The following is a 27,194-nucleotide window of genomic DNA, read 5'->3' as shown; positions in this document are numbered from 1 at the left end:
GTTTCAGACTACTTCCACTGCTAATGCCTCAGGCATTTTTAGCCACCCTGGATATTAAAGATGCATACCAACATATCCCTCTACAGCCCAAATACAGTAAGTACTTGCACTTCTCTGTGGGTTCCTCGCATATTCAATTTTCTGCTTTACCCTTTGGACTACCTAAGGGTATTCAAGTGTCTGGCTCCAGTGGTAGCCTATTGCAGGGTCTTAGGGACACAGACTTTCCCAAAACCTGGATGACCTCCTGATCCAGGCAGATTGTTACAGCACCCTCCAGAACCATCTCCGGACAGTCATTTCTGTTCTGTAGTCTCTGGGTTTCACCATCAACTTCTCCAAATCCAGCCTAAACCCCTCCCAAAACAAAGTCTTCCTGGGGTGCAGAATCAGGACAGATGTTATGATGGCATTCCTCCCACCCCAAAAGGTGGAATGCTTGAAGGAATACCTAATATTGGTCATCCACGCCCCTGCAATGACAGCAAGGGAATACCTCAGACTCTTAGGGCATATGGCTTCTACAATCCCCATGTTGCCACTGGCAAGACTCCACATGAGGAAACTTCAGTGGTACCTGAGATCCACATGGACCCAACACTCCCACCCCTTGGACCACTCCATTCCCTTCCTACCTTGCTTAAGGAAGGAGATCCACTGGTGGTTGAAGTAAGTCTCTCTGAACCCAGGACTTCCCTTACAACCCCCAAGTCCAGTCCAGGAAATGTACACAGATGCTTCATACCTGGATTGGGGAGCTGCTGTGGGCAGCTTGAAGGTGCAAAGCACATGTACAGGCCCCTTCAAGAGGGAGCACATCAACATCAGAGAGATGAGGGCTCTCATTTTTGCACTGAAGGCCTTCCAAAATATTCTGAAGCAAGGACCCCTAAAGTTGTTCATGGACAACACCACTGTTCTTTGGTATGTGAACAAACTGGGGGGGGAACAAGATCATACTTGTTATGCAAACTTGCACTCCAGGTTTGGGAATTGGTGGTCCAGCATGGAGTCACTCTGCAGGCTGTCTACATCCCCTCAGCTCAGAACACTCAGGCAGACATCTTGAGCAGGTCCATGTTAAAATCCCATGAATGGATGCTACACAGGGATGTATTTCTGGACATAGTCCACAGGTGGGGTATGCCACAAATAGAGCTGTTTGCCTCCACTCTGAACAGACAACTTCCACAGTTTTGTACCAGGGCACCCAGCACCCTAATGAAGGTGATGGATGCCTTCCCTGTCTCATGAAAGGAGATGTTTCTGTATGCATTCCCCCTTCCCACTCTTATAAAAAAGTCGTAATGAAAATTCAGCAGGACAAACCAAAAATCTTGTTGGTGACTCCCTTTTGGCCAACACAGCATGCAATCACAAGTTCGGAAAAAATAATAAAAATGTTTCATTTGTTTTGAGGCAGAATTCAGTTTATTTAATAAAAACACATTTAAACATTGACTAAGTGCTTTTACCCATATCACAGGACATCAGAGTCAATTTTCTAACCCAGTTCAATTCTATTTATATGTAACTTCCTTCCACATTCAAATTAATTACGTCAATCAAGCCACATTCAAATTAATTACGTCAATCAAGCCACCCAATTATCTATCATAAAAACTTTGTTTAAAAACACAATTCATTTAAAAATGCTTCCCCATTCATACATACAAATAATATGTGCTTATAAGATCAAAACAAATACATTTCAACCAAATGGCATGGACTTATAATAAAATACATAACTAAAACATTAAAATAAAAATATACATATATATTCCACACATAACGCCTTCTGGAAAACAAAAACAAACATACATACATTAAAAAATAAAGTGCTTTAAAGTTGTTTTGTGTGTACACCACCAACAGCATTAAGTGCAAAACTGAATTCCTTTGTTCCTTATTACACCTGCCCTGCTCTATTTCAGGATTGGTAAAATCAAAATACAATCATTTAAACCTGGTTCCTTCTTTGCATTTAATCTAATCTGCTATTCTGTTTCCTTTAACTCTACCAACATTTTAGGGCACCCCCCTCTCCCCTTCAGTACTAGTAACTTTCTCAATGACAAAAAAATATGAATTTTAAAATTTGTGCAAACTGTATTGTGCATATATAAAGCACTGTTTATTTTTTTATTTTATTCTTAATGTCTCAAATGTGCTCAGAGATTATAGCCTTCAATCTCCTTGTGGTCTTTCCTATATAGGATCCCTGGCATCCTGTACAGGTTGCAACATGTACAACTATATTGGTTTCACAATTACATCTTCCAGGACATTGCAGATTCCTATAAAAACCCAGAAAAGCTACATATGGTCCATCAGTTATATACTAGCACCACCTACATGCCCCACATTTACTCATCTTGGACCTACATCTGTGGGTTCACTACATATGACTGAAAACCCACAATCCCGAGCCCACAATACCTAAAGTCTACAATCACAAAAATTCACTAAACCGATGCCCACAATACCGAATAAGCTATCCCAATCACTATAGAGACGTACCAGACTCTGAACTTCCATTATTTAAGAGGGGCGTTACCAGTGCAAGTCCATACAACGGCTGACGTTGCAGACATGGCCAACCAACACTATGATGCTCTTGGGAATATAGGCAAGCTTTACCAAAGGCTTAAATTGCAAAAGTGTAAAGAGGTCCTGATCATCGACGGCTACATCTACCATCTAGAAAGGAAATCCAGCAGTAAATGTTACTTGTGTTTTAAGTGGAAGTGGAGCAATACATGCAGAGGAAAAACAGTGAGAGTCCTTGTCCAAAGGTGAGATACTTCTGAAATCAATGCCAAACTATGTGGGGGATCCCTTGGAAGTTGAACGGTACAATGTTTGTGGTACACTCCGACAGAAAGCTATGGCTAGGGACACACCATGCCTATTAGTGGATGATGCTCTGACATCTACTAAGTTGTAAACCCAGCCTTCCTAACAGGAAGGCTATGTTGCAACAAATACGCCATGTACGGTGTAAGACCACATCTGCAGGACACATACCAAACCTGACTCTGGAAACATTAGACTTCAATCACTTTCCCTTACAGACGGGTCAATTTCTTGTGAAACAGGCAACAGATCTAGGCTCTGGAACAAGGCTCAACTTTACTGATGTAACGGCTAAGGGTTGTTTATTCCACTTTGGCCAGAATATCTGGCGCAAAGTGCAACAGTTGGGCTTGGGGTCATTGTATGGGCTTGGGGTCATTGTATAACCGATGCCATATGTTTCAGCTAGCTGTTAAGCCACTTGTAGATCTTGCATTTTTAGAAGAGTCAGAGGTAATAGCTACTAAAGGAGTCTTTCCCTGAGGAGGGTAGGGACCTTATTAGACCTTATTAGATACTTCTTGGACTGGTATGTGTTGGGTCGTGTTCGTAAATTTACGAGATCCACAACAGTTACAAGGTTCCCACCGTCATTTCCTGTGAAATTGTGGTATATTACAGAATTAAACAGACTACTCCTGCCACGCACACAAGACTCGGTCGAGGCGTGGCACTGCCGTCTGAAATGTCTGCTAGGGAATAAGGCAACTGACCTGTCAGTCTTAATGACGTGCCTAACCAGGGAAAGTACAGTTTTGTACACTTACCATAAATGTAGATGTTAGAGTGTATTCACTGTTGCAGTCATCAACATTTGGGTTATCTGCCTGAAGGTAGCCCTCAGCCGGCCTGAATACCAGAGTCTTCAGATTTCTGAATCAGATGCCGTCACTTCTTCCCTGACGTCAGGTCGTCAGGGGTATAAAACATGCAGCCGATGCCATTACATCAGTTTTTCTTGCCCCAGATGTCAGGTGTCCCCACAATAAAAAGCAATTATATGGTATGGTACACCCCCCCACCAAAAAGCAAATACACAAGAAAAAATAAATATACCAACAAGAAGGAATGGTAGAGCCAAGAGAAGTCAGGGGGCTGGAGGGAGGGCAACAGTGAATACACACGAACATTTATAGTAAGTGTACACAACTGTACTATGTTCTTCATGTTTCACTGTTGCAGTCATCACAGTTGGGTTAATTCCCAAAGCTAAGGAAGGGAGGAGGAAGTTAAAGAGCATTAGGGCCAGCTATTAAGCCCTGCAAGACTGCAGTGGCAAATCCAGCTCTGGATTTAGAAATGATAGGCATGTGGTAATGCTTGGTGAAGGTATGTACAGAGCTCCAGGTAGCAGCTTCTAGGATGCCCCTGGTAGTGACTCCTCTGAGAAATGCAGCAGAGGTAGACACAGCCCTGGTGGAATGTGATCTTAACCCCTGCGGGGTAGGTTTTCCATGGTGCTTGTAGCAGAAATGAATGCAATGGGCTAACCATTTGGAAATGGTCCGCTTTGAAATGGCCTTCCCCTCTGCCCCAACAACAAAGCCAACTAGCAGCTGCTCAAATTTTGAGAGGCTTAGTCCCGTCCAAATAGAATCCAAGTTGTCTGTGCATGTCCAGAGAGTTGCAGTATTCATTCCCCTTTGTTTGTGTGGATTAGGAAAAAAGTAGGCAAATGAATGGACTGATTTAGGGCCACACTAGACACCACCTTGGGCATAAAGGAAGGATTAGTCCTGAGAGAAACCCTGTCGGCATGGAAGATAATGAAGGGTTCCACTGCCATGATGGCCTGTAATACAGACACTCTTCTTGCTGAAGTGATGGCTAAAAGGAAGGCTGTTTTCCAAGAAAGGAATTTCAACTCCGCTGCTGCAGCTGGCTCAAAGGGGTGGGTACTGAGCTTTTCCAATACGAAGTTAAGATCCCAGGCTTGAGTGGGAGCTCTCCTGGGGGTCTTAAATTTTTGGCCCCTCTAAGGAACTGTTTTAGCAGGGGTGAGAGAAGAGGGGCGTCTCATTGTTATAATGTGCTGAAATGGCAGAGGCATAAATTTTAATTGACGAGAAGGATAGGCCCTTGTGGAGCATTTCTGTTAAGTACTCTAGAATACGAGGTAAGCTGGGCACAGTTGTGCCCATCCCCTGAGCCTGGCTCCAGGAACAGTATCTTTTCCACTTTTCAGCATAGGATTTTCTAGTACTAGGCCTCCTTGCCTCCAGAATGACATCCAGCACCTGCTTACTGAGGGTTACTAGAGGAGAGCTCAAGGAATTAGCCAAGCTGCAAGGTTCAGGGTTTGAAGCTGAGGGTGCAGAATCTGGCCCGCCTGCTGGGACAGCAGGGAAGGGGTCCGAGGCAGGTGCCATGGTTGTAGCAGTGTCATACTGCGCAAGAGGGGGTGTCCGTTCTGGCGTGGCCAGTCTGGTGCAATCAGTATTGTCCTTGGCTTGTTCTGTTTGATCTTTAGTAGAATCATCAAGAGGGGGAAAGGCATAAACCGAGAGGCTTTCCCAAGTAAAGGACAGGGCCATCCACTTTCCAAGCATGACTGTGAAGAGTTCTTGTGCAGCATTTGTTCAATTGGTAGTTCTGAGAGGAGGCAAACAGGTCTACCTCTGGAGTCCCCCATTTGTTCCTCAAGAGGTTGAATATTTTGGGTTCTAGTTTCCATTCGTGTGGGTCCATGAGATTTCTGCTTAAGTAGTCTGCCAGTGAATTGAGTTTTCCTGGCAGGAATTGTGCTTGTAGGTGTACTTGGCAGCTCAAGGCTGTGTTCCACAGAGCCATGGCTAGTCTGCAGAGAGGGTATGAGTGGGTTCTCCCAAGCTTGTTTATGTACCACATAACTGTGGTATCGTCTGTCTTTACCAATAGTTGTCCTGGAAGAATACGGTCTTTGAAGGCTATCAGAGCATTATGTACAGCTAACATTTCTTTTTGATTGATATGCAGGTGCAACTGTCTCGGGTTCCATTTGCCCTGAATGCACTGCCCTGCCATGTGAGCCCCCCATGTATAGTCTGATGTGTTAGGGTTTGGGCAGCAGGGGGTAAAGTGAAAGGGACTCCCTTGTTGTGGTAGCAGGCCTCTGCCCACCAAAGGAACTCTGTCTTCATACAAGGAATGATAGAAATCATTGTTTCCAGGTCCTGAGAATGTGGACACCATAGGCTTTTTAGATACCATTAGAGTTTCCTCATATGCAGTCTTGCATATGGAATTAGTAGAATGCAAGAGGCCATGAACCCCAGAACTTGCAGTATTTTCCTTACAGATAGCTGGGGTTTTATGGCCAAGTTTAAGTAGGTTGTCAATTAAACTTGTTTCTCCAGAGTGAGGAATGCCATCTGGTAAGTTGTGTTCAAGCTTGTTCCCAGGAATACAATCTGTTGGCAGGGTACTAGGTGAGATTTCTTTTCATTGATGGTGTACCGCATTGAGGTTAGAAGTTTCTTTACAAATGCCAGCTGTTGTAATAGCAAGTCCTGGCTTTCTGTCTGAATCAGACAATCGTCCAAGTATGGGTAAATATGAATATTTTTCTGCCCGTAAAATGTAACGGCTGGAGCTAGACACTTTGTGAACACCCTGGGCGCAGTAGAGAAGCCAAAGGGAAGTGCAGAGAACTGAAAGTGCATGGAGCCTGCCCTGAAACGTAGGGTATTGTCTGCAGAACCCTCTTATTGGGATTTGCAGGTAAGCTTCCTTTAAGTCTAGGGTTGCCAGCCAGGCATCCTTGGCTAGCATAGGAAGAAGCTGTTGAAGAGTTAGCATTTTGAATTTTGGAACCACCAGAAAGGTGTTGAGAATGGAGAGGTCCAGGATAGGACACCAGTTGTTCTCTTTTCTGGGTACCAGAAAAAGTCTTGAATAAAAACCTTGTCCCCTTTGTTCTGTTGGGACAGGTTGAATAGCCCTGATACTGAGAAGAGAAAGAACCTGCTGTTGGGCCTTCACCCATTGATTTGGGGGTAGGGCTAGCCAACCATTTGAGGTTGTTAGTGTGTGGAAAAGGAATCTGTATCCTTGGGAAACTATGCTCAAAACCCATTTGTCCTGGGTAATGAGTTCCCAGTTTTCTGCATGCAGGGCGAGGTTTCCTCCTACGGGGGCAGGTAGCTGAGCAAGGCTTGGAAGGGTTAATGCCAAGTCATTGTGCCATTTTTCCATAGGGGGATGGCTTACTATTCCCTGCTTTGGAAGTGGGAGCCCCCCACTGCTTAGATCTGTGTGTAGCCTGAGACTGTAGCCTAGGTCGTCTGCTGTTCCTGGGTTTGGACTGAGAAGGCCTGGAAGGGACTGGAAAGGACCAGTTCTTTGAAGGCCAATGCCTACTGAATCCGGGAGGCTGTACTTGTAGGAAATCTTTAACAGTGTGCATAAATTTAGCTTTCCTCCATCCTTTTGAGGACTACTTCTGCTTTGTTGCCAAAAAAGCAGTCTTGATTTAAGGGAGCATGCAGTAATTTAGCTTTAACATGATCTGGCAAGTTTTGTTCCTTAAGCCAAGCATGCCTTCTAAGTACAAACCTAGTGACAGCAGCACTGTACAAACCTAGTGACAGCAGCACTGCAAGATGCTTCTAAGGCGTCAAAACCACATTGCAAAGTATGTTTGCCAACTTGTTCTACAGTTCTTTGTGTTCATCACAGTCAGGAATCAACATCATTTTCTGTTTAAGCTGTCCCATAATATTCTGCTATTTTGACATATGAAACTGGCAATTTAAAGCCCTAATGGCCAAAGCAGCAGAAGTGTATACCTTCTTACCCCATCTGTCTAAGGCTCTAGAATCTCTATCAAAAGGGGTAGGATTTTTGGCAGCAGTAGCCTTAATGCCTTTTGGTTCTTGGGAAATGGTCGCTGGATCCACAGAAGGATGCTTGAGTTAGGAACTTGTGAGAGTCAGGTACTCTGTAGTACCAGTCAGATTTTCTGGGAGCTGGAGGCAAAATGTCTGGGGTAAGGCTAGATTCCAAGAAGGCATAATCTACAATGTCCAGAACAAGAGGGATAGCTAAAGGCCTGTGTTGAGGCAGGATTAAGAATTCCCCAAGTCTCTTTTTGGACTCAGAGTAATCCTGGCTTTCCCAGCGGAAATGCTCCCTAAGAGTATGCAAGGTTTCACTGAAAGAAAAATCTTCTGAAGGGGAAGCAGAGGGAATGGAATCCTCTGCATCAGAATCCTCATATGTAGATAAGGGCAAATCCTGATAATCAGAAGGAGCAGAATATCCCCTAATTAAGGTAATAAGGTCTTCAGCCATTATAAGCATTTGTTTTTTGAGGCATATGGGCCTGAGCCTGCGGTTTGGTCGTCTGTTTTCTAGGGCATAGTGTGAGTTTTTGGCCTGAGGAATTCGGAACTTCTGGATGGCGTTGGTTTAATATGAATGTCTGTAGGCCTGAATACACACTCAAAAGCCAGTGCCTGCACAGCAGCTCCGGACCCACCTACGGTAGAGACATCCACAAGTTCCATAATCAAAGAAACATCTCTCTGCATACCAGACTCCGAATGGGTCTCAGTAGAGGCCTGCGAATCTGAAGTAGCAGGCATCAGGGGCTGTGAAAGCGCTTCACTGAGTACCGGCGAACTGGCGACTAGCTTAACAGAAGCGTCGTCTGCAGTTTTGGACCTATGCGGTCTGTCTTTATCCTTATTTTTTTTGGAAGATCGGCAGTCGGATGGCTTAACAAAACCATTTTGGAGTACGTAGATAAAGTATGAAAGTAATTAGCTGCAAAAATGGCCCAACGATGAATAGTTCGGGCATTGAACAAGGCACAAAACTGACAGCGAGGGATGTCGTGGTCTGGGCCTAAACAGGGGATGCATTAATAAAGAAAATCTCTGAGAGGTACTTGCTTTCCATAGGTAAGACAATTGTTAACTTTTACAGACATCAGTTGGAGCAAGAAAAAGGATCACCAACAGGGTATTTATCTTTTTTGAAGACTTCGGGTCTGAAACTCGAAAAAGAAAATTTCAGGAGACGGACGACCGGCACTTGCGAACTGCTTCTGCTTTGGGCACCGCATGGCAAGAAAGATTGATGTAATGGCGTTGGCTGCATGTTTTATACCCCTGACGACCTGACATCAGGGAAGAAGCGACAGCATCCTATGCAGAAATCCAAAGACTGTGGTATTCAGGCCGGCTGAGGGCTACCTGCAGACAGATAACCCAAATGTGATGACTGCAACAGTGAAACACGAAGAACATCAAACTCGTGTGGACGGGTTATGTGAGCATCTAGCTGCAGGATGTCCACCCTCACCAAAACGTCGACTGGTTCTGGATAGGCAACACAAATTTCAATGATTGCTGGATAATAGAGATGAGTATACTACAGTGGAATTTGTCAAATGCATAGCTCGACTGCTTAAAAGGTGATATCAAATGCCTACAATGTATTTTGAAATGTACTGTTGTACCAATATCTGTCATTGTTTCTTGTCATTATCGGAGTCATGTTGTACACTGAGGTGCTGCTTAATTGCAGCCAATTCATTCATGTTTTGGTGGACGGGACACAATTTGACATGTCGGTGTGTGGGTATTGAAATAGATTATGCTTCATGGAATACTGTCTGTTTGGTGCTCCACGATTGGGTGTATGTATGCACATGGCATTTGTTTCTGGTGTGTCACTGCACGTTACAGCCGTTGGATAGTTTTTTTCGATAGCATGGACTGGCGGTATTGTGGGCGTTGGTATAGTGAATTTTCGTGATTGTGGACTTTAGGTATTTTGGGCGTCAGGACTGTGGGTTTTAGGTCATATGTAGTGAACCCATATATGATGGTTTTCACCACGGACTTCATTTCCAATAAATCCTTTGTAGACACACACACAAAAAAAAAACTTTTAAAGCACTTTATTTTTTAATGTATGTTTAAGTTTGTTTTTGTTTTCCAGAAGGTGTTGTGTGTGGAAAATATATGTATATTTTTAGTTTCATTTTTTTAGTTGTGTTTATTATAAGTTCGTGCCATTTGGTTAGAATGCATTTGTTATGATCTTATAAGCACATATTATTTGTACATATGAATGGGAAAGCATTTTTAAATGAACTGTGTTTTTAAATGATGTTTTTATGATAGACAATTGAGTGGGTTGATTAATGTAATTAATGGGAATGTGGGAGGAAGTTACGTATAAATAGAATTGAAATGGGTTGGAAAATTGACTCTGATGATGCCCTGTGGTTTGGCCGAAAGCACTTGGTCAATGTTTAAATGTGTTTTATTAAAGTGAATTGTGCCTCAAAACGAACAGAACGTTTTTATTATTTTTTCCGTTTTTGGTTTCATTATTAGTTGGTTGCAGTTGGGCAATGATCACAAGTTACCTCACAGAGTGGACATGCTCACACAGGACAAGTGATCCCTAATCCATCCCCACTTGGAATCTCTGAGCCTAACCCTGTGGATAAGAGTTTTGATCCCTTTCAAACACTTCTACTCTGAGGACATGCTAAATGTCCTGCAGAAGGCCAAGAAACCCAATTCTAGGAGATCCTATCTCACCTTGCTGCTATTTCTGCTTGTCTGCCTCGTGACCCTCCTCTTGCTTTTAGACTTCAAGTAAAGTTATTCCTGAAAGGAGTTCTTCATCTCAGGACCCCAGAAGGCCAGTTCCTCTGCCCTGGGACCTGAACTGTGTGTTACAGAAGCTCATCATTGCCCCATTTGAGCCAGCAGCCACAACCTCTCTAAAGCACTGCACTTGGAAAACTGTGCTTTTGGTAGTCCTGACATCAGCCAGGAGAGTGTCAGAGCTCCAGGCCCTGATGGCCACCCCACCCTTTTTAATCTTCCACAAGGATAGGGTAACCCTACAGACTAACCCAACCTTTATGCCTAAGGTGGTCAATGAGTTGTCCCTGAACCAGTGTATCACCTTCCCCACGGTTTTCCCACAACCATAAAATGATAGTGAGCGAGTCCTGCATTCCCTTGATGTTCACAGACAATTAAGATTCTATTTAGACAAGACCAAATCCCTTAGGAGATCAGAGCAACTGTTCATCTCCTTTCATTCCAGGGCTCTGGGAAAAGCTGTGACAAAGTAGACTCTTTCTACCTGGAATTCTAAAGCCATCTCCTTTTGTTATACCTACCCATGGCAACATAAAAGCCCATTCCACTAGGGCCATGGCTTCCACTGGAGCATTTTTCAAGGGGATGGACACTGCTTCTAGTCTGGAAGCAGCTACCTGGGCATCTGTCCATACCTTCACCAAGCACTACAAACTAGACCAGATCTCCAGATCAGGTTTTGCTAGGGCAATCCTGCATGGATTTTTGGAAAACAGTTCCAAACCACCCTCTTCTTCCCTTTGAGCTACAGCACTCACCCAAAAGTTATGAATACTGCAACATGAGAACAGAAGGACATAGAATAGCTGTGTAAAATCTTACCATAACCATAGATGCCCTTCTCTTCAATGTTACAGTATTCATATCCCACCCTCCTACCTCCCAGGAAAAAAGAGAACAGCTTTGTTGGATGAGCATTCAGTTCTGAGGAAGATATATGCAGATGTCACTTTTATGGCCACGTACCCTACGGCCAACTTCAGATGTCCCACGTACCTTGCAGTGACTAAAGCTGGCCAGACGTTTGAGTTGCTAGGTGGAGGCTAACCCAAAGGTTATGAATACTGCAACATGGAATAGTAGGACATCTATGGTTATGGTAAGATCTTGCACAACTATTCTTTATAGTGGCAGTCATTGAACCTAATACTCTGAGAAATAGACTTGCTGGGGTTTGGGAATGGCAAGAATTTGCCTGATATGCGATTTTAAGGTGGACATCCTGTCTGGAAGCAGGTAGGCTAAGCAACTGGCTGTGTCTAGACATGCTTTATAAAGTCTATCAATAGTACGAGATGTAGCTGTGATTTCTGCATGTTGATTGTGATGCCCAAGGTAGGGGGATAAGTGTAGTAGATGGTCCCTGGCCTGTAGAAGTGGATGACTGGTTAATGCGGTCAGCAGCCAGTTGTTTAGATGAGGAAATGCATTGAATCTATGCAGTCTCAAGTGAGCTGCTACTACTGCCATGTGTTTGGTGCACCGTGGGGGCTGTGGTGAGACCAAGAGGGGAGTACTCTGAACTGATAACAGCTGTCCCTCAGCAGGAAATGGAGAAAAGTTTGGAAGCACCTGTTCATTTTGATGTGATAATACACGTCCTTAAGGTCGATTGAGCACATCCAGTCATCCTTTCTTAATAGTGGTAGAATGGACTGAACCATGACCATCCAAAACTTTGAACTGTCTACTGATTTGTTTGGGAATGGTAGGTCCAAGATTGACCTTAGGTCCCTCATCTTCCTCTGCACTAAAAAGAACCTTGAGTTGATTCTGGATTCGATTTGGTCTGGTGGAACCTCCTAGATGACTCTTCTTTTCTAGCAGCTTTGTAATGTGTAATGCTGCTTCCTCCCTCTGATTGGGTGGAACATCGGGGAGATTGGAATGGAATATCCTCTGGATATGACCCTTCGCACCCAATGATTATTTGTGATGGCTAGCCAGGTGTCTGGGTGCAAGCATAAGCACCCCAGACTGCCTCCAGAGATGGACAGTCAGGCAAACTCTCAGGCTGAAAGGATCTATTAGAGAAGGAATCTCATGATCTTTGATTTTGCAGACCCCCTCTGCCATATGGGCGGTGTCTACCATTATAGTTGTTTCCCCCTCTGTCTCTGGGAGAAAAACCTCCCTGTGATTCCTCAAAAGGACCTTGAGACTTTTTGAACCACAATTTTTTACCACCATGCTGGTTCCTGGAGAAATGTCTTTATGGGGTAAAAAAAAATGGATTCTAATGGTAGGCAAGTTCTTTCTCACTATTGAATAGTATCTCTAACAGTGGGGCTAAACAATGACATTCAATCAAAAGAAGCACTGATGAAGGATGCCTTTAAAGGTTCAGCAAAGTCCCAAAGACACATCCAGGCATGACGCCTTATAGAACCGGCAGCCCTGGAATTACCCTCTGCAGCATGTAAGATTAGCCTCATGGATGTGTTCGAGACAGACTGTAGGGTTACCAATCTGGAGGAAAAGTTTTTCTTTTCCTCTACAGACATGGACCTTGGGGCAGAGCTAGAGAGTTCCTTAATTAAGTCCCTCTGTAGTCTGCGGTTTGCCAGGTAGTTCAGCAATTGCAATGCAAAGGCCGCTGATGCATACATCCACTTCCCAAATCTGTCCAAATCCCTAAACTCCCCTGTTATGGGGATGAACAGAGGAGCACTGTTCAGCTAGCTCCTTCTTAGTGGCTGCCTCAACAACCATGGCATCTACCGGGGAACCTTTTGTTTAGTGTTGCTTATCTGAGAAGGCACTAAGGAATTTGTCAGCTCTTTTTGGTATGGGCTGCTCAGTGTCCAGTTCCTTCCATGCCCTGTGGGAGACAAAGTCTATTAGGTCATCCGCAGGGGGTCACGCAAGATGTAGACGGGCCAGACCTGAAGGCCTCCAGAAACAGATTCCTCTGAGGAAGGGGGCTTTGGGTAAGCCATCCATCTCTGACATAGGATTTCAAGGAAGTCTCCAAAGGAGACATCACCAGGTGGAGATCTTGAGGACCCTTACCTTTCAAAGCACGTGTCTTCTGTCAAGGATTCATATGAGGAATCCAGGTGCCTCCTCTTGCACAGTCTCTTTCAAGGGACTTCCTCAGATGGATCTTCCTAGGAGGTGTCGGAAGAGATGGGGAGCTCCGCATGGGGAGCTGCTCGGAAGCTCTTAGGATCTGGCTGCCCCTGAGATGGAGGATGAGCAGGCTCAGGCACAAGTCAGAATAGGAGTAGGATCTGAAGGAGGTAGAGTTGAAGTACACCCTCTCCACCACTTTGACTGCAGAAGGACCCAGAGAGGTCAGCAGCAATCTCTCCTGAACCGTAGTTCTCAGAGCAGACAACTCCAAACTCTCACGGATCCCTGCCCTGAAGGGGGAGTTGGAGCCGAGCTGTTGAGTGCCGAGATTCAGAGGAAATCGACTGCTCCAAACACTTCAGAGTTGAGGATATCCCCTTGGATCAGACTCTTCTGCTCCAAGATCCATCATGTTCCAACAGAGTTGATGCTAATCGGATCAGAGAAGCCATCAGAGCAGAGGATGGAAGGACCACTGGATCGGACGTATGGACTCTAGTTGCCCCCCCGGATTCTAGGGCTGTGAAACAGGAGGTCAGATCGGAAAAGTGATCAATGGCTCAAAAGTAGGTAGGTGGTTCATGGATTCAGTAGGGAATGGTGCACGCACAACCCTCATCTCTACCTGCATCCTGAGGAATCTCCTCATCATCCTGTCCGCCTCTGCTTCAAGAAAGACTCCAGGAAGATCTAACAGAGGATGATGCGGTGGGAGGTCTGGAAGACTTCTTTGGGGTCCTCTGAAGAAAGAGAGACATCAAAGTTGGAGATACTACCTCCAGGGAGGAACTAGGAGTTTGGCGCCAAGGAGGTAACAATAATGTCTATGTCAGCTCTGAAAGCTTTGGGTCCGATAGTTTTAAAGTCTTAGCCGGAGGCTCAGCAGTAGCTCTTTTCCGAGACTGGGCATGAGAGAATTTTCTGTGCTCCCTGGGCTCCTTATGCTTTTATTGTAGGGGATTTGAGCCCGATTCTGTAGATGGTCCAGCAACAGAAACAGACCAAGGAAGAAGACCCTTTAAAATTAACTTGCTGCAGTGGTCAACAAGTACTCAGGAGTTGAAACCCACGCAAATTTCATAATTCACATCCAAATGATTAGGGCCTAAGCAGTAAACACTCTCCCTGTGGGCATTAGACTGAGGAATCTTGTGCCCACAAGAAGTGCATTTTTTGAACAATACAGGCTTATCAGGTTTATTAGCCATGATAAAGAACTAAAATTTGAAAGGAGAGAGAAGACCCCCCCCCCCCTTTTTTTTTTTTTTTTTTTTTTTAAAAAGAAGAATAAAGGGAAGAAAATAGAGAACTACAGCAATGGTAGAAGGGAGATATATACCGGATGGTATATAAAGGTCTATATAGATAAATGGAGACACCCAAAAATAACAAAAAAGGTCAAAGAACGGTAAGGAAGGGTGATTGAATTTAAAGCTAAATTCAATCATGACCCACAAGGAGCTACGAGAGAAGGAAATCCCAACCTGCTTAAAGCATGGCAAACATGATCTGAGGTAATTTGGAGGACAGGGGCATTATGGGTAAGGGAGAAGCTCAAGAGTCAGATCCTAAACTATACAAGCAGCTGAGATGGATCTGAGTTCAGACCCGAACCCACAGGTTGAGGCACAAATGAAAATGACGACATCAGATCTTCATACGCATGAATACTGAGATTTTCTGCCTGGCAGCGTTTACAAATATGTTTTATACAACCAGGAAGTTGTCCAAAATTCTATCTTAACCAACATTAAACTGCTGGAAATGTAATTCTATAACTAAAGTACAGTTGTGTACACTTACCATAAATGTAGATGTTAGAGTTTGTTGACTGTTGCAGTCATTACATTTGGGTAATCTGCAGGCAGGATGCCCTCAGTTGGCCGGAATTCCAAAGTCTTGGGTCCTGCGTCGGTTGCTGTCCCCTCTTCCATGACGTCAGGTCATCAGGGGTATAAAACAGGCAGAAGACACCATTTTCTTTAGTTTTCCTTGCCCCCAGATGTCAGATGCCCCCCAAATGGGGAGCAAAAATATATATAAAACTATATATACATGCAACAACATAAACTTTAACTTCATCTAAAAGCAAATACACTACAAAGGCTGTAGAATATAGTGAAGGAAAGAGAAGCTCCAAAATAAAAGGGGGGTGGCAGGTGGGTAACCCGGACTGCAACAGTGAATACACTCCAACATCTACATTTATGGTAAGTGTACACAACTGTACTATGTTCTTCGTGTTTCACTGTTGCAGTCATTACATTTGGGTAGAATCCCAAAGCTATGGATGGGAGGCTGGTGCTAAATAGCATTAGGGGCGGCTATAAGGCCCTGCAGAACTGCAGTGGCAAAGCCTGCCCTGGACTTAGAGAAGAGAGGCAAATGATAATGCTTTGTAAAAGTATGAACAGAACTCCAAGTAGCAGCTTCTAGAATGTCTTTGGTTGGTACCCCTCTGAGAAAAGCTGCTGATGTAGATGCAGCCCTGGTGGAATGAGACCTAATGCCCTTGGGCACCGGTTTACCATGATGCAAGTAGCAGAAACGAATGCAGTGGCTTATCCACTTTGAAATAGTCTGCTTTGAAATAGCCTTTCCCTCTGATCCTGCAGCAAATGCCACCAGTAGCTGCTCAGTTTTTCTTTGAGCGTTGGTCCTGTTTAAGTAGAATCTTAGTTGTCTGTGTACGTCCAAGGAATGCAGAGTCTGCTCCCCCTTGTTCTGCGGATTTGGATAAAAAGTTGGCAGGTGAATAGCTTGGTTAAGAGCCACACTGGAAATCATCTTAGGCATAAAAGAAGGATTGGTCCTGAGGGACACCCTGTCTGGGTAAAACATGATAAAAGGCTCCACAGCCATGAGGGCCTGTAGTTCTGAAACCCTTCTTGCTGAAGTGGTTGCCAGGAGCAAAGCCGTTTTCCATGATAAAAACATTATACCTGCAGTAGCAGCTGATTCAAATGGAGGCAGGGTGAGCTTTTCCAACACAAAATTGAGGTCCCATGCAGGAATGGGTGATCTTCTGGGAGGCCTTAAATGTTTGGCCCCTCTAAGATACTGTTTTAGCAAAGGGTGAGAAAAGAACAGTGGCTCTGTATTGTAATGAGCTGAGATGGCAGAGACATGGATTTTTATTGATGAAAAAGATAGGCCTTTGTCAAGCATCTCAGTCAAGTATTGTAAAATCGGAGGAATATTTGGCTTTGCTGTGTCAGTCCCTTGTGCTTGGTTCCAAGCACAGAATCTCTTCCATTTATCAGCATAAGATTTTCCAGTACTAGGCCTTCTGGCTTCCAAAATGACATCCATCACAGATTTATTGAGAGGTGTTGTTTGAATAATTACATGATCAGCCATGCTGCCAGGTTCAGTGTTTGGAGCTGATTGTACAGGATCTGATTGTTTTGCTGAGACAGTAAATGAGGTATATGAGGCAAGTACCAAGCTGGGAGTTGAGATGTATTCCTTAGGATTGGATACCAGTGATGGCAGGGCCAGTCCGGGGCAATTAGAATTATTTTTTCTTGTCTGACCTTTAGTAGGACCTTAGGAAGAAGAGGCAGAGGAGGAAAGGCGTAAACTGATAAGTTTTTCCAACTGAAGGACAGGGCATCCACTTTTCATGCTTGTCTGTGATAAGTCCTCGTGCAGCATTTGTCCAGTTGATAATTCCGAGGAGAGGCAAATAGATCTATATCCGGGCTCCCCCATTTCTTTGTTATCATGCTGAAGACTTGTGGATCCAGTTTCTACTCGTGAGGGTCCATAAGGTTTCTACTTAGGTCGTCTGCCAGAGTATTTTGTTTTCCTGGCAGGAATTGACCTTGAAGATGTACTTGGTAAGTCAAGGCCATGTCCCACAATGCCATGGGTAGTCTGCAAAGGGAGTATGAGTGTGTGCCCCCCTGCTTGTTTATGTACCACATAACTGTGGTGTTGTCCGTCTTTATCAGTAGTTGTCCTGGATGAAGTAAGTCCTTGAAGGCTGTCAGGGCATTCTGAACAGCTACCATCTCTTTCTGGTTGATATGCAGATGCATTTGTTTTGGGGACCATATGCCCTGAATGCATCTCCTCGCCAGGTGGGCCCCCCATGCATAGTCTGATGCGTCTGTAGTTAAGGTTTGGCTGGCAGGGGGTAGAGTGAAAGACCATCCCATGTTCTGGTGACATGTCTCTGCCCATCAAAGAAACTCCTGTTGTAGGCAGGGAATGAGAGGAATCATTGTTTCCAGACTGTGACAATGCTGACTCCATAAACATTTTAGGTACCACTGTAGTTTCCTCATATGCAGTCTTGCATATGGAATCAGCAGAATGCAGGATGCCATGAACCCCAAAGCCTTCAGAATTTGTCTTGCAGATAATTGGGTTTTTGTTGCCATCTGTTTGAAGTAAATAGTCAGTTGCCTTTGGCTGGCATGAGGAAAGCCATCTGGGCAGTTGTATTCAAGCTTGCACCCAGGAATGTTATCTTTTGAGAGGGTACCAGTTGTGATTTATTTTCGTTTATTGTGTACCCTAGGCATGTTAGAAGCCTTTTCACAAATGCCAGATGCTGATGAAGAATGTCCTTGTTTTCTGCTTGAATGAGACAGTCGTCCAAGTAAGGACAGATTTGTATACTTCTTTGTCTGCAAAATGCAATTACTGGTGCCAGGCACTTTGTAAAGACCGTGGGTGCAGTAGATAAGCCAAAGGGCAGTGCAGAGAATTGGTAATGCATGAAGCCAGCCTTGAAATGGCGGTATCTTCTGCACCATTGCCTTACTGGGATATGCAGGTATGCCTCTTAAGTCTAAAGTCACTAGCCATGCGTTCCTGCCCAGCATGGGCAGAAGCTGCTGCAAAGTTAGCATTTTGAATTTTGGAATGTCCTAGAATGTGTTCAAAATTGATAACTCCAGTATTGGACGCCAGGCCTGGTCTTTTCTATGTACCAAGAACAGTCTTGAGTAAAACTCTTGCCCTTTTCCCTGTTCTGGCACTGGCTGAATAGCCCCCATATCCATGGGGGACGTAACATGTTTCTGTGCCTCTGCCCATTGCTTTTTTGGCAGATCTGGCCAACCGTCTGGAATTGGCAGTGTGTGGAAATGAAATCTGTATCCCTGGGATACTATGTTTAATACCCACTTGTCCTGGGTTATTAACTGCCAATTCTGAGCATAAAGTGCTAATTTTCCCCCTAAGGGAGCTGCCAAAAGACAAGTGCTTGGTTATGGCAGAGGTAAGTCATTGAGACTTTTTACTGTGGGGTTGCGCTTTATTTCCTCCAGATTTGGACGTAGAGGCACCCCATTGCTTTGACCTTTAAGACTCCTGTGACTGGAATCTAGAACCTTTAGGGCACCTGGATTTGCCCCGTGAAGCTCTGTCGGACACAGAAAAGGACCAATTTTTTGTAGGCCAGTGTCTACTGAATCTTGGTGGCTGCACTTGTAAGAAGTCTTTTACAGTTTGCATGGACTTAGCTTTGTCTTCCATTTTCTTTAAAACCTCTTCTGCCGGAATACCAAACGGAGCATCATGCTGTAAAGGTGCATCCAGTAATTTAGCTTTAACATGATCAGGCAAATTTTACTCTTTTAGCCAGGCATGCCTTCTAATCACAGATCCAGTAACTGCGGCCCTGCAGGAGGCCTCTAAGGAATCAAAATCACATTGCAAAGTATGCTTTCCAACTTGTTCTGCTGCATGCAATTCCTGTAATTCTTTATTTTCTACACATTCAGAAATCAACATAATTTTCTATTTCAGTAATCCCATAACATGCTGTTGACATTTAAGCATATGAAACTGGCAGTTTAAGGCCCTAATTGCCAAAGTTGCAGATGTATAAACCTTCTTTCCCCATCTATCCAGCGCCCTGGAATCTCTATCAGAGGGGGCAGGATTTTTAGCTGTTGAGGCCTTTACACCTTTGGGACTCTGTGAGATGGTTTCAGGGTCTGTAGCAGGGTTTTTAAATAAAAATTTGTGTGAATCAGGAACCCTGTAATCAGGAAAATGTGTAGAACACAAACCAGGATAACGTACCCTCTCAAAAACAAATAAGTCCAAAAAGCATATAAAGAGGATACACCACGACAATTGAAGCCAACCAAATAAACAAAATATGTTTTCAATATATTTTTATATATAGACATTTTTGTCTACTTATTACAATATTTTTAGTAGTTACTGAATATGAAGTGTTAATCTCTCCTCTCTATATGTACCAATGAACAAGCCTTTTATTATCTAAGTCTTTGTAGCAGCTATCCAATAGAAGTCTTTTTAATACTATATAAAATGTTTAATGGAGATATATAATTAAGTCTGATGAAGCGTCCTGTGGACATGAAAGCGCTCACTGTTTTCTTTTGTCTCAATAAACCTCGCTTTTGGAATATTTTTGGAGTTTGTTTGGTTGGCTTCGATTGTTGTGGTGTATCCTCTTTTATATGCATTTAGGAACCCTGCAATATCCGTCTGGCTTGCTAGAAGCGGGAGGTAAGGAGTCTGGAGTCAAGCTTGACTCCGAAAACACATCATCAATGTCTAAAACAGGAGGTACGGCTAAAGGCCTATGCTGAGGGAGAAGGAAATCCCTAAGCCTTTTTTTAGATTCTGAGAAATCTTGACTCTCCCAATGAAAATGCTCCCTCAAAGTATGCAAGGTTTCTCCAAAGAAATAATCTTCAGGAGAAGATGCTGACGGGATGGATTCCTCTGCAGCAGAATCCTCACAGGGTGGTACAGAAAATTCCTGATCAAAAGAGGAATCAGAAGAAATAGAAACCTGATCTGAAGATTCATAATCAGTGTCTTGCATAGGCCTCTTATCAGGTGGGGGTTCCGAACCCCTGATCAAGGTAATTAGGTCTTCAGCCATTTTGATCATCTATTTTTTGGGCATAGAGGCCTGAGCAAGTAGCTCATGCGTTGGTTTTTTAGCTTTAGAAGTTGCTTTTGTCTTTCATTTTGAAGCTGGCGTCGGTTTTATATAGAAATGCTGAGGCCTGAAGACACCCTCAGAAGTCGGTGCCTGCTCAGCGGCTTCGGACCCATCTGAGGAAGAGACATCCACGGGTACAATACTTTGAGAATCTTGCAGCATGCCGGACTCTACATGGGTCTCGGTAGAGGCCTTCGACTCGAAAGTAGCAGGTATCAGGGGCTGCGAAAACACCTCACTGAGTACCGCCGACTGGCTTAGGGGAAGCTTCATCGTCGGTTTTGGACCTCGACGGTCTGTCTGTCCTTTTCTTTGCATTTTTTGTGAACTCCGGTAGTCCGATTGCTATCCGACGACATTTCAGGGCAGTTAAATCCGTTTCCAAAATATTTTGAAGCAAAGATATACCGATGCTTAATAGTGCGTTGGTTAAATCTAGCACAAAACCGACAGCAAGGCAAGTTATGATCTGAGCCTAGGCAAGGAATACAGTAAAAATGGAAATCCTTATGAGGTATTTGCTTCCCACAAGTAATGCAATTATTAATTTTTACTGACATTGGAATGGACCAAGAAAAAGTTTCCCTAACGCGGTACTTCGCTTTAAGTGAAGACTTTGGTTCTGAAACTCGAATTCGAAAATTTCAGGAGTCTGCTGACCAGCACTTGCGAGCTGCTTCCGCTTCGGGCACCGCGCGACAAGCAAGACTAAAGAAAATGGCATCGGCTGCCTGTTTTATACCCCTGACTACCTGACGTCATGGAAGAGGAGACAGCAACCAACGCAGGATCGAAGACTTTGGAATTCAGGCCGACTGAGGGCAACCTGCCAGCAGATTACCCAAATGTAATGACTGCAACAGTGAAACACGAAAAACATCACATATTTTGGTACTTCAATGTTTTACAGCCAAGTTAGTATCCCCAGACCAATTTGATCTGGAAATCTGGCTGGAGAAATTACATTTTCTCAACTCCTTATACTGTCTCTTTAGTTCCGGAATACATGGAGCAAGTGTGAGTTCAATTAGTAACTCAATTTGTATGCACAGCTGAAAAAAATACCAGAGACATTTTCAGATTCATCCAGTCTGCCTACAGGTTAGTCAGCTCCTCTGGTGACCAAGTTAACAAGCCACCAGTACTCAAGAGTTTACTAGACAAGGGTAGAAATCAAAGTAGACTGTTAAGCCTTTCTTCATCTCAGACACACACACTTATGGACAAGTCAGAGTCACCACGTAGCTATTAATCATGACTCCCCATTTCTATACAGTTTACATTTTGTTCATTTTCTTACTTTTCTGTAAGTTTTTGTCCTGAAAATTAAAACACACTAATGACAGCAAGCATCAATTTGAAATGAAAGCTCACATCAATATTTATATTTTATTTTAGTGTACCTAACAAAAGTGTACATGATTAAATACCCAATTAATTTTCTCCGAGGTGTAAGCAAACCCATCATACTGTGTGCAGGAAATCTTGTAATAAATCTACACATGAAAAGCACATATAGCAGCATTTCTTACTGCTAGAGGAAAAATGTCCACAAAAACACATGTTCGGCTACTTTCACAGGGGCAGAACTCTAGCTTTAAATTCAACATCTAGCAGGTAGCATTCAAAGAGCCTGTTATTCGCAAAGGACACTCACAGAAGTAAACGTGCACAACATATTGGAATAAACATATGAATAATTACTTAATTAAAAATGCATTTATATTTATAATCACTCCTCTTCTATTATATATCTTCTCCTACAGAAAGTTGATTTCAAATATGGGTTCTTCTCTGGAAACTGCATCTCAAATTAACTTGTTGTCATACATCAATTTCCATTGATTGCTAACTTATAATTGCCTCTGTGTATAACTGTAACTGCTTACTGGCAACTAATTTTAGTACATCCCTTTAACTGATCATAGATTAACACTTCAGCCATACATTCTTTTTAATTTTCTTTGTAAATCATTGGTTAGTGGATCTTTTCTCACCATGCTTCTGCTGGAACCATGTCTCGGGTTTAATTGGACAATCCTATTACACAAATGAAATAAGTAAATGAATAAATACCAATACTGATAGATTTACTGCACATCAGCGAGTCAAATGGTATAATGAATATTCTGTTTAAGGATCTAAAACTCTTATGCAACATCATTAGAATGGTTTGGAGGGACAGGTAGGTCTTAAGAAAGGACAACACTGCTCTGGGACAGACTCTCCCCATCCACATACAATAAAGCTCATCCCTGTCCTTACTCAAGCACAACTTGGATCTATGGATGGGAAACGGAAACTTTCCCCAGGACTGTCCCCTGTACTAATAATGGACAGAGATAGCTCCTAACTGCTTAATCCCATGCATGGACCCCCTCCAATTATCTATGGTATAGGTTCATAGGCAAGTATTAGGCTAGCTGCCCTTGTGGGCCATTTTAAAGCTAGCCAATTTCTCTTTCAAAGGTGAGAATCAAACCCTGTATCTTGTGTCTGTGAGGCAAACATTTTAACCATTACACCAAACAATCCCAATAACTCTCATTGGAGGTAACATATAACTACTGGCTATAGAATGGGTTAGGCCAATCTGATATCAAACGAGGTAAATTAATCCAAGCAACAAAAGGGAAACTGACTAGGCTTAAAATGGCCCATCAAGGCAGCTAGCCTAGCCACTTACATATGAGACTATAAATAAATAAATAAATACATAAAATATCGCACTCTGAAGGACAGCTTCTAATTTATACACTTAGGCATTATCTTTGTCAATATTCTTTGCTCATTTTTAAACAGTTGGTACATTTTGAATAAAATTACCAATTCTTTCCTAAGCAGATACTTTTAACAGGTGAAAAGACAGCTGTTGTACAATTTAAACCTCTTATGGCAAACTCAAAATGGCAAAGTAAGTTTTGTCCATAAGAAGTGTTAACTTTTCAGATGAACACAATAAACATGTTTAAGAATTTGCATTATAACTTAAGTCATTAATTAAACTTACATACAGCTAGCAAGATTTTGTATTCTAACATTGTGGAAGACAGACACTTTGTACATAACAGTTAACAGGAACAGATTATTACATGAGAATGTAGTAAACATACCTAAATCAATATCAGTGAAGCCTTCTGCACTTATTGCATCCATTGTGCTTTTGTCTATGGTATCTAAACAGAGACTAGCAAGCTGAGGTTCATCAAACAATCGAGCCTGTAACAAAACCATTCAAACTATCGATCAATGCAATTACAACACATTGCATATCACAGGACATCAGCATATTACTATGAAAGTCTAAAACATCAGAGGAGTCAAGTGTAATATTTTGATGAATGTACTTCAATATACTGAATCGAAACACAAACTACGAGATCATATACCAGAATATAATCTGTTAGTGTTAACATTTTGAAGAATATACTTCAGTATACTGAACTGAAACATAAATAAAGATTATATACCAGGATATAATTTTACTCATTCATCATTTGATAACCTGTTTATCTTATTCAGGGTCTTCTGGTGGCAAAGAACCAATCCTGGACAGGACGTACAGTCCATTAAAGGTTGTGCATATCTACAGGCAATTTACAGTTGAGCAATTCACCCATCAGCACTTCTTTGAGAGATGGCAGGAAACTTTGCACTCCATCAAACCGCACAGCGAGAGAGACGGGACATACATCCTCCATAAAGAAGGTACCTGAAAATAGTGCGTGTAGCACTGTACGACAGTAATACTAACCAATGTAGTAGTGTACCGTCCAAAGCATAATTCTAAAGAATACAGAACAACATGCACTTATTCAGTAAACAATGCCATTAACAGCATCTCAGAATTCTAAAGAAGAACAGATCATGAAAGGAACTCTCAGTTTTAGCACTGAAAATTGAAGTAAAAGTTATCCTCAACAGAACAACCCTAAAGAAAACAAAATATTATACAGAAGGGGAAAACAAGATGGGGTGGAGGTTGGCGTAATGGTTAAGGTGCTTACCTTAGAAACACAAGGTGCAGGGTTTGATTCTCACATTGGGTAATAGGCTAGGCTTAAAATTGCCCATGAGGGCAGTTAGCCTAGTACTAATCTATGAACAAGTAACACAATATAGACATTCATATAAAAAGCAAGACTATGGTTCTGTGTTACAATGTCACAAAACTACATGACATCATGTGGACAACTCTGAAAGAGCATTTTATTTTGGAGTTACATGCATGAATACACAATGCAAGGCAAAGCACCGTTGTGCATGACAATCCACACCTACAACAACATTATACAAAAGATATAGATTAGTTATGTAAAATCTTACCATAATCATAGATGTCCTTCTCTTCTATGGTGCAGTATTCTCACTTTTGGGATCCTCCACCTCAGGCGATCCAAACGTCTAGCTCCTATGCAAAATCTTAAGCCTGGTTGCTGTCCGGTACACGAAACGTCACATGCAGGGCCATAAACCATGGGCCATAAATGTGACATTCGTGCACATAGACCTCAAAAGTGACTGCCCAGTCGGACAATAGTCTAAGGAAAAGGAAAGGATGTCATCCAGAAAGGAAAATGGTCCTCTAGGGGGAAGGAGTGAGGGAATGAATACTGCAACATGGAAGAAAAGGACATCTACAGTTATGGTAAGATTTTACACAACTAATCTATGTTCTTCTATTCACATATTGCAGTATTCTCACTCATGGAAGAGTACCACAGCTCAAGCAAGAGAACGGACACAGGAAGAGGAAGCAGTCTCCAAGAAACCATGGAGGATGGCTCTAGCAAATCCTGCCCTGGCTCTGAAGATGTTGTCCAATTTATAATGCTTGCTGAAGGTATGGACAGCGGACCATGTGGTTACTTCTAAGATAATAGCCGTGTCCAGGCCTTTGAGAAAGGCTCCTGAAGAGGCCACTGCTCTAGTAGAGTATGCTTTAACAGAGTGGGGCAACTGTACCATGGAAGGAGTAACAGAAGGTAATAATTATGCATATCCAGGAGGATATTTGTCTGTTTGAATACAGCTTTCCCCAGGGCCCTGAAGTGAAAAGATACAAAGAGCTGATTGGTCTTGTCTAGGTAAAACCTCAGTTACCTGTGAACATCAAGGGAATGGAGCACTCTGTCACTGTCATTCTGTGGCAAAGGGAAAAAGGTGGATAAATAAAGAAGTTATGAACTCACCGTAACGTTCCATCTGAGTAGGTAACTTCATTTGTCAGCAACCTGTGGGTATCGGATCCAAGTTGGATCAGAGCCGGCAGCTTTCCTAGCAAAAGATCTGAGCTCCAAGCTCCTCACCTACCCATAATACCCTGCTACCTCCCTCTAGTCCTCAGATCAAGTTTGCCATAGTATCATAGAAAACTACCATAGCAAAAGGAAAAACCACCTGAACATCCTAACCTGATGTTATCTGGAAAGTGAAACACAATAATCCTTCAAGGACGAACTACAGGTCAGGGGGAACGGAGGGAGGGTTGGTTGCTGACAAATGAAGTTACCTACTCAGATGGAACGTTATGGCGAGTACATAATTTTTTTATCTGAAGTAGTTAACTTCATTTGATCAGCAACCTGTGGGACAGAGTTCTCAGCTACAAACAACTTGGGAGGTCCTCATGGAAGGATATTCCAGAGCACTGCAGAGCCAAAAGATGCCCTTCCTCTGGATATTAGATCCAATTTATAATGTGTAATAAAAGTATGAGAGGAAGCCCAAGTAGCTGCTGAACAAATGTCATCCAAAGGGACCCTCGACTAGAAGGCAGCAGAAGTAGCCACAGAACGGGTAGAGTGTGCCCGAATACAGACGGGCTCAGGTCGACCAGAGCTTCTGTATGCGAGGAAGATGCATTGGGAAAATCCACCTAGCTAAGGTTACCTTAGTCACTGGTTTACCCAGACAGGACTTAGCAAATGAAACAAAGAGTTGATCTGATTTTCGAAAAACAGCCATTCTGTGCAAGTAAAATCACAACTGTCTATGTACATCCAGACAATGAAGTCTATACTCTCCTTTGTTGTGATAATTAGGAAAGAAGACAGGCAGATTGATGGATTGGTTGATGTTGGCTTCGGAAGCCACTTTAGGCAGAAAGGAGGGATTAGTCCTGAGGGAAACTCTGTCTTTATGAAAAATGATGTATAGAGGCTTACTACAAAGAGCCTGGAGCTCCGATATCCTTCTAGCTGAGATAATAGCAAACAGGAAGGCAGTTTTCCAAGATACATACTTTAAGTCGACCGAAGCTGCAGGCTCAAAGGGGGTCCAGTCAGAGCCTGGAGAACTAGGGTTAAATCCCATGGAGGAACTGCATCTTTAACAGGGGGTCTTAACAGAAATGTACCTTTCAAGAAGGTCTTGCAGATCTTAGAGGAAGCTAGGGGGCCAAAACTGATTCCAACGTGGAAGTTGGAAATAGCTGCCAAGTGAACTTTAACAGTAGAAGAACTAGCCCCTTGATGAAAAATATGGGATAGAAAGTAGAGGACTGCTGGAATAGGAACTGTAAAAGGATCCAAATTCATATGCACAACCCAAATAGAAAAGCGCTTCCATTTACTCTTGTACATTTTCCTGGTAGAGAGCTTATGAGTGGCCACCAGGATAGCCTTAACTAAGGATGAGATACCGGGAGTCCTAGCCATTAATGAAACTGGATCAACCAAGCTGACAGCTTGAGGTTGTCCAGGTCGGGG

General features: G+C 43.0%; 1 protein-coding gene across 1 annotated transcript in view; it reads right to left on the bottom strand.

Moving 5' to 3' along the window:
• Nucleotides 1-27,194, bottom strand: part of BTBD1 (BTB domain containing 1) — a gene marked incomplete in the record, with an annotated part of 873,751 nt that overhangs the window by 731,365 nt on the left and 115,192 nt on the right. The window contains 1 exon segment of the mRNA XM_044077796.1: nucleotides 23,598-23,703. Within this exon segment, the coding sequence (XP_043933731.1) occupies nucleotides 23,598-23,703 (106 nt within the window).

Source organism: Protopterus annectens, chromosome 7.part0 (genome assembly GCF_019279795.1).
Source record: "Protopterus annectens isolate FY-2018-M chromosome 7.part0, PAN1.0, whole genome shotgun sequence".
In the NCBI taxonomy this organism is placed as follows: Eukaryota; Metazoa; Chordata; order Ceratodontiformes; family Protopteridae; genus Protopterus; species Protopterus annectens.
The sequence above is the reverse complement of the archived record's forward strand: the minus strand, read 5'-3'. Positions and strand labels throughout refer to the sequence as shown.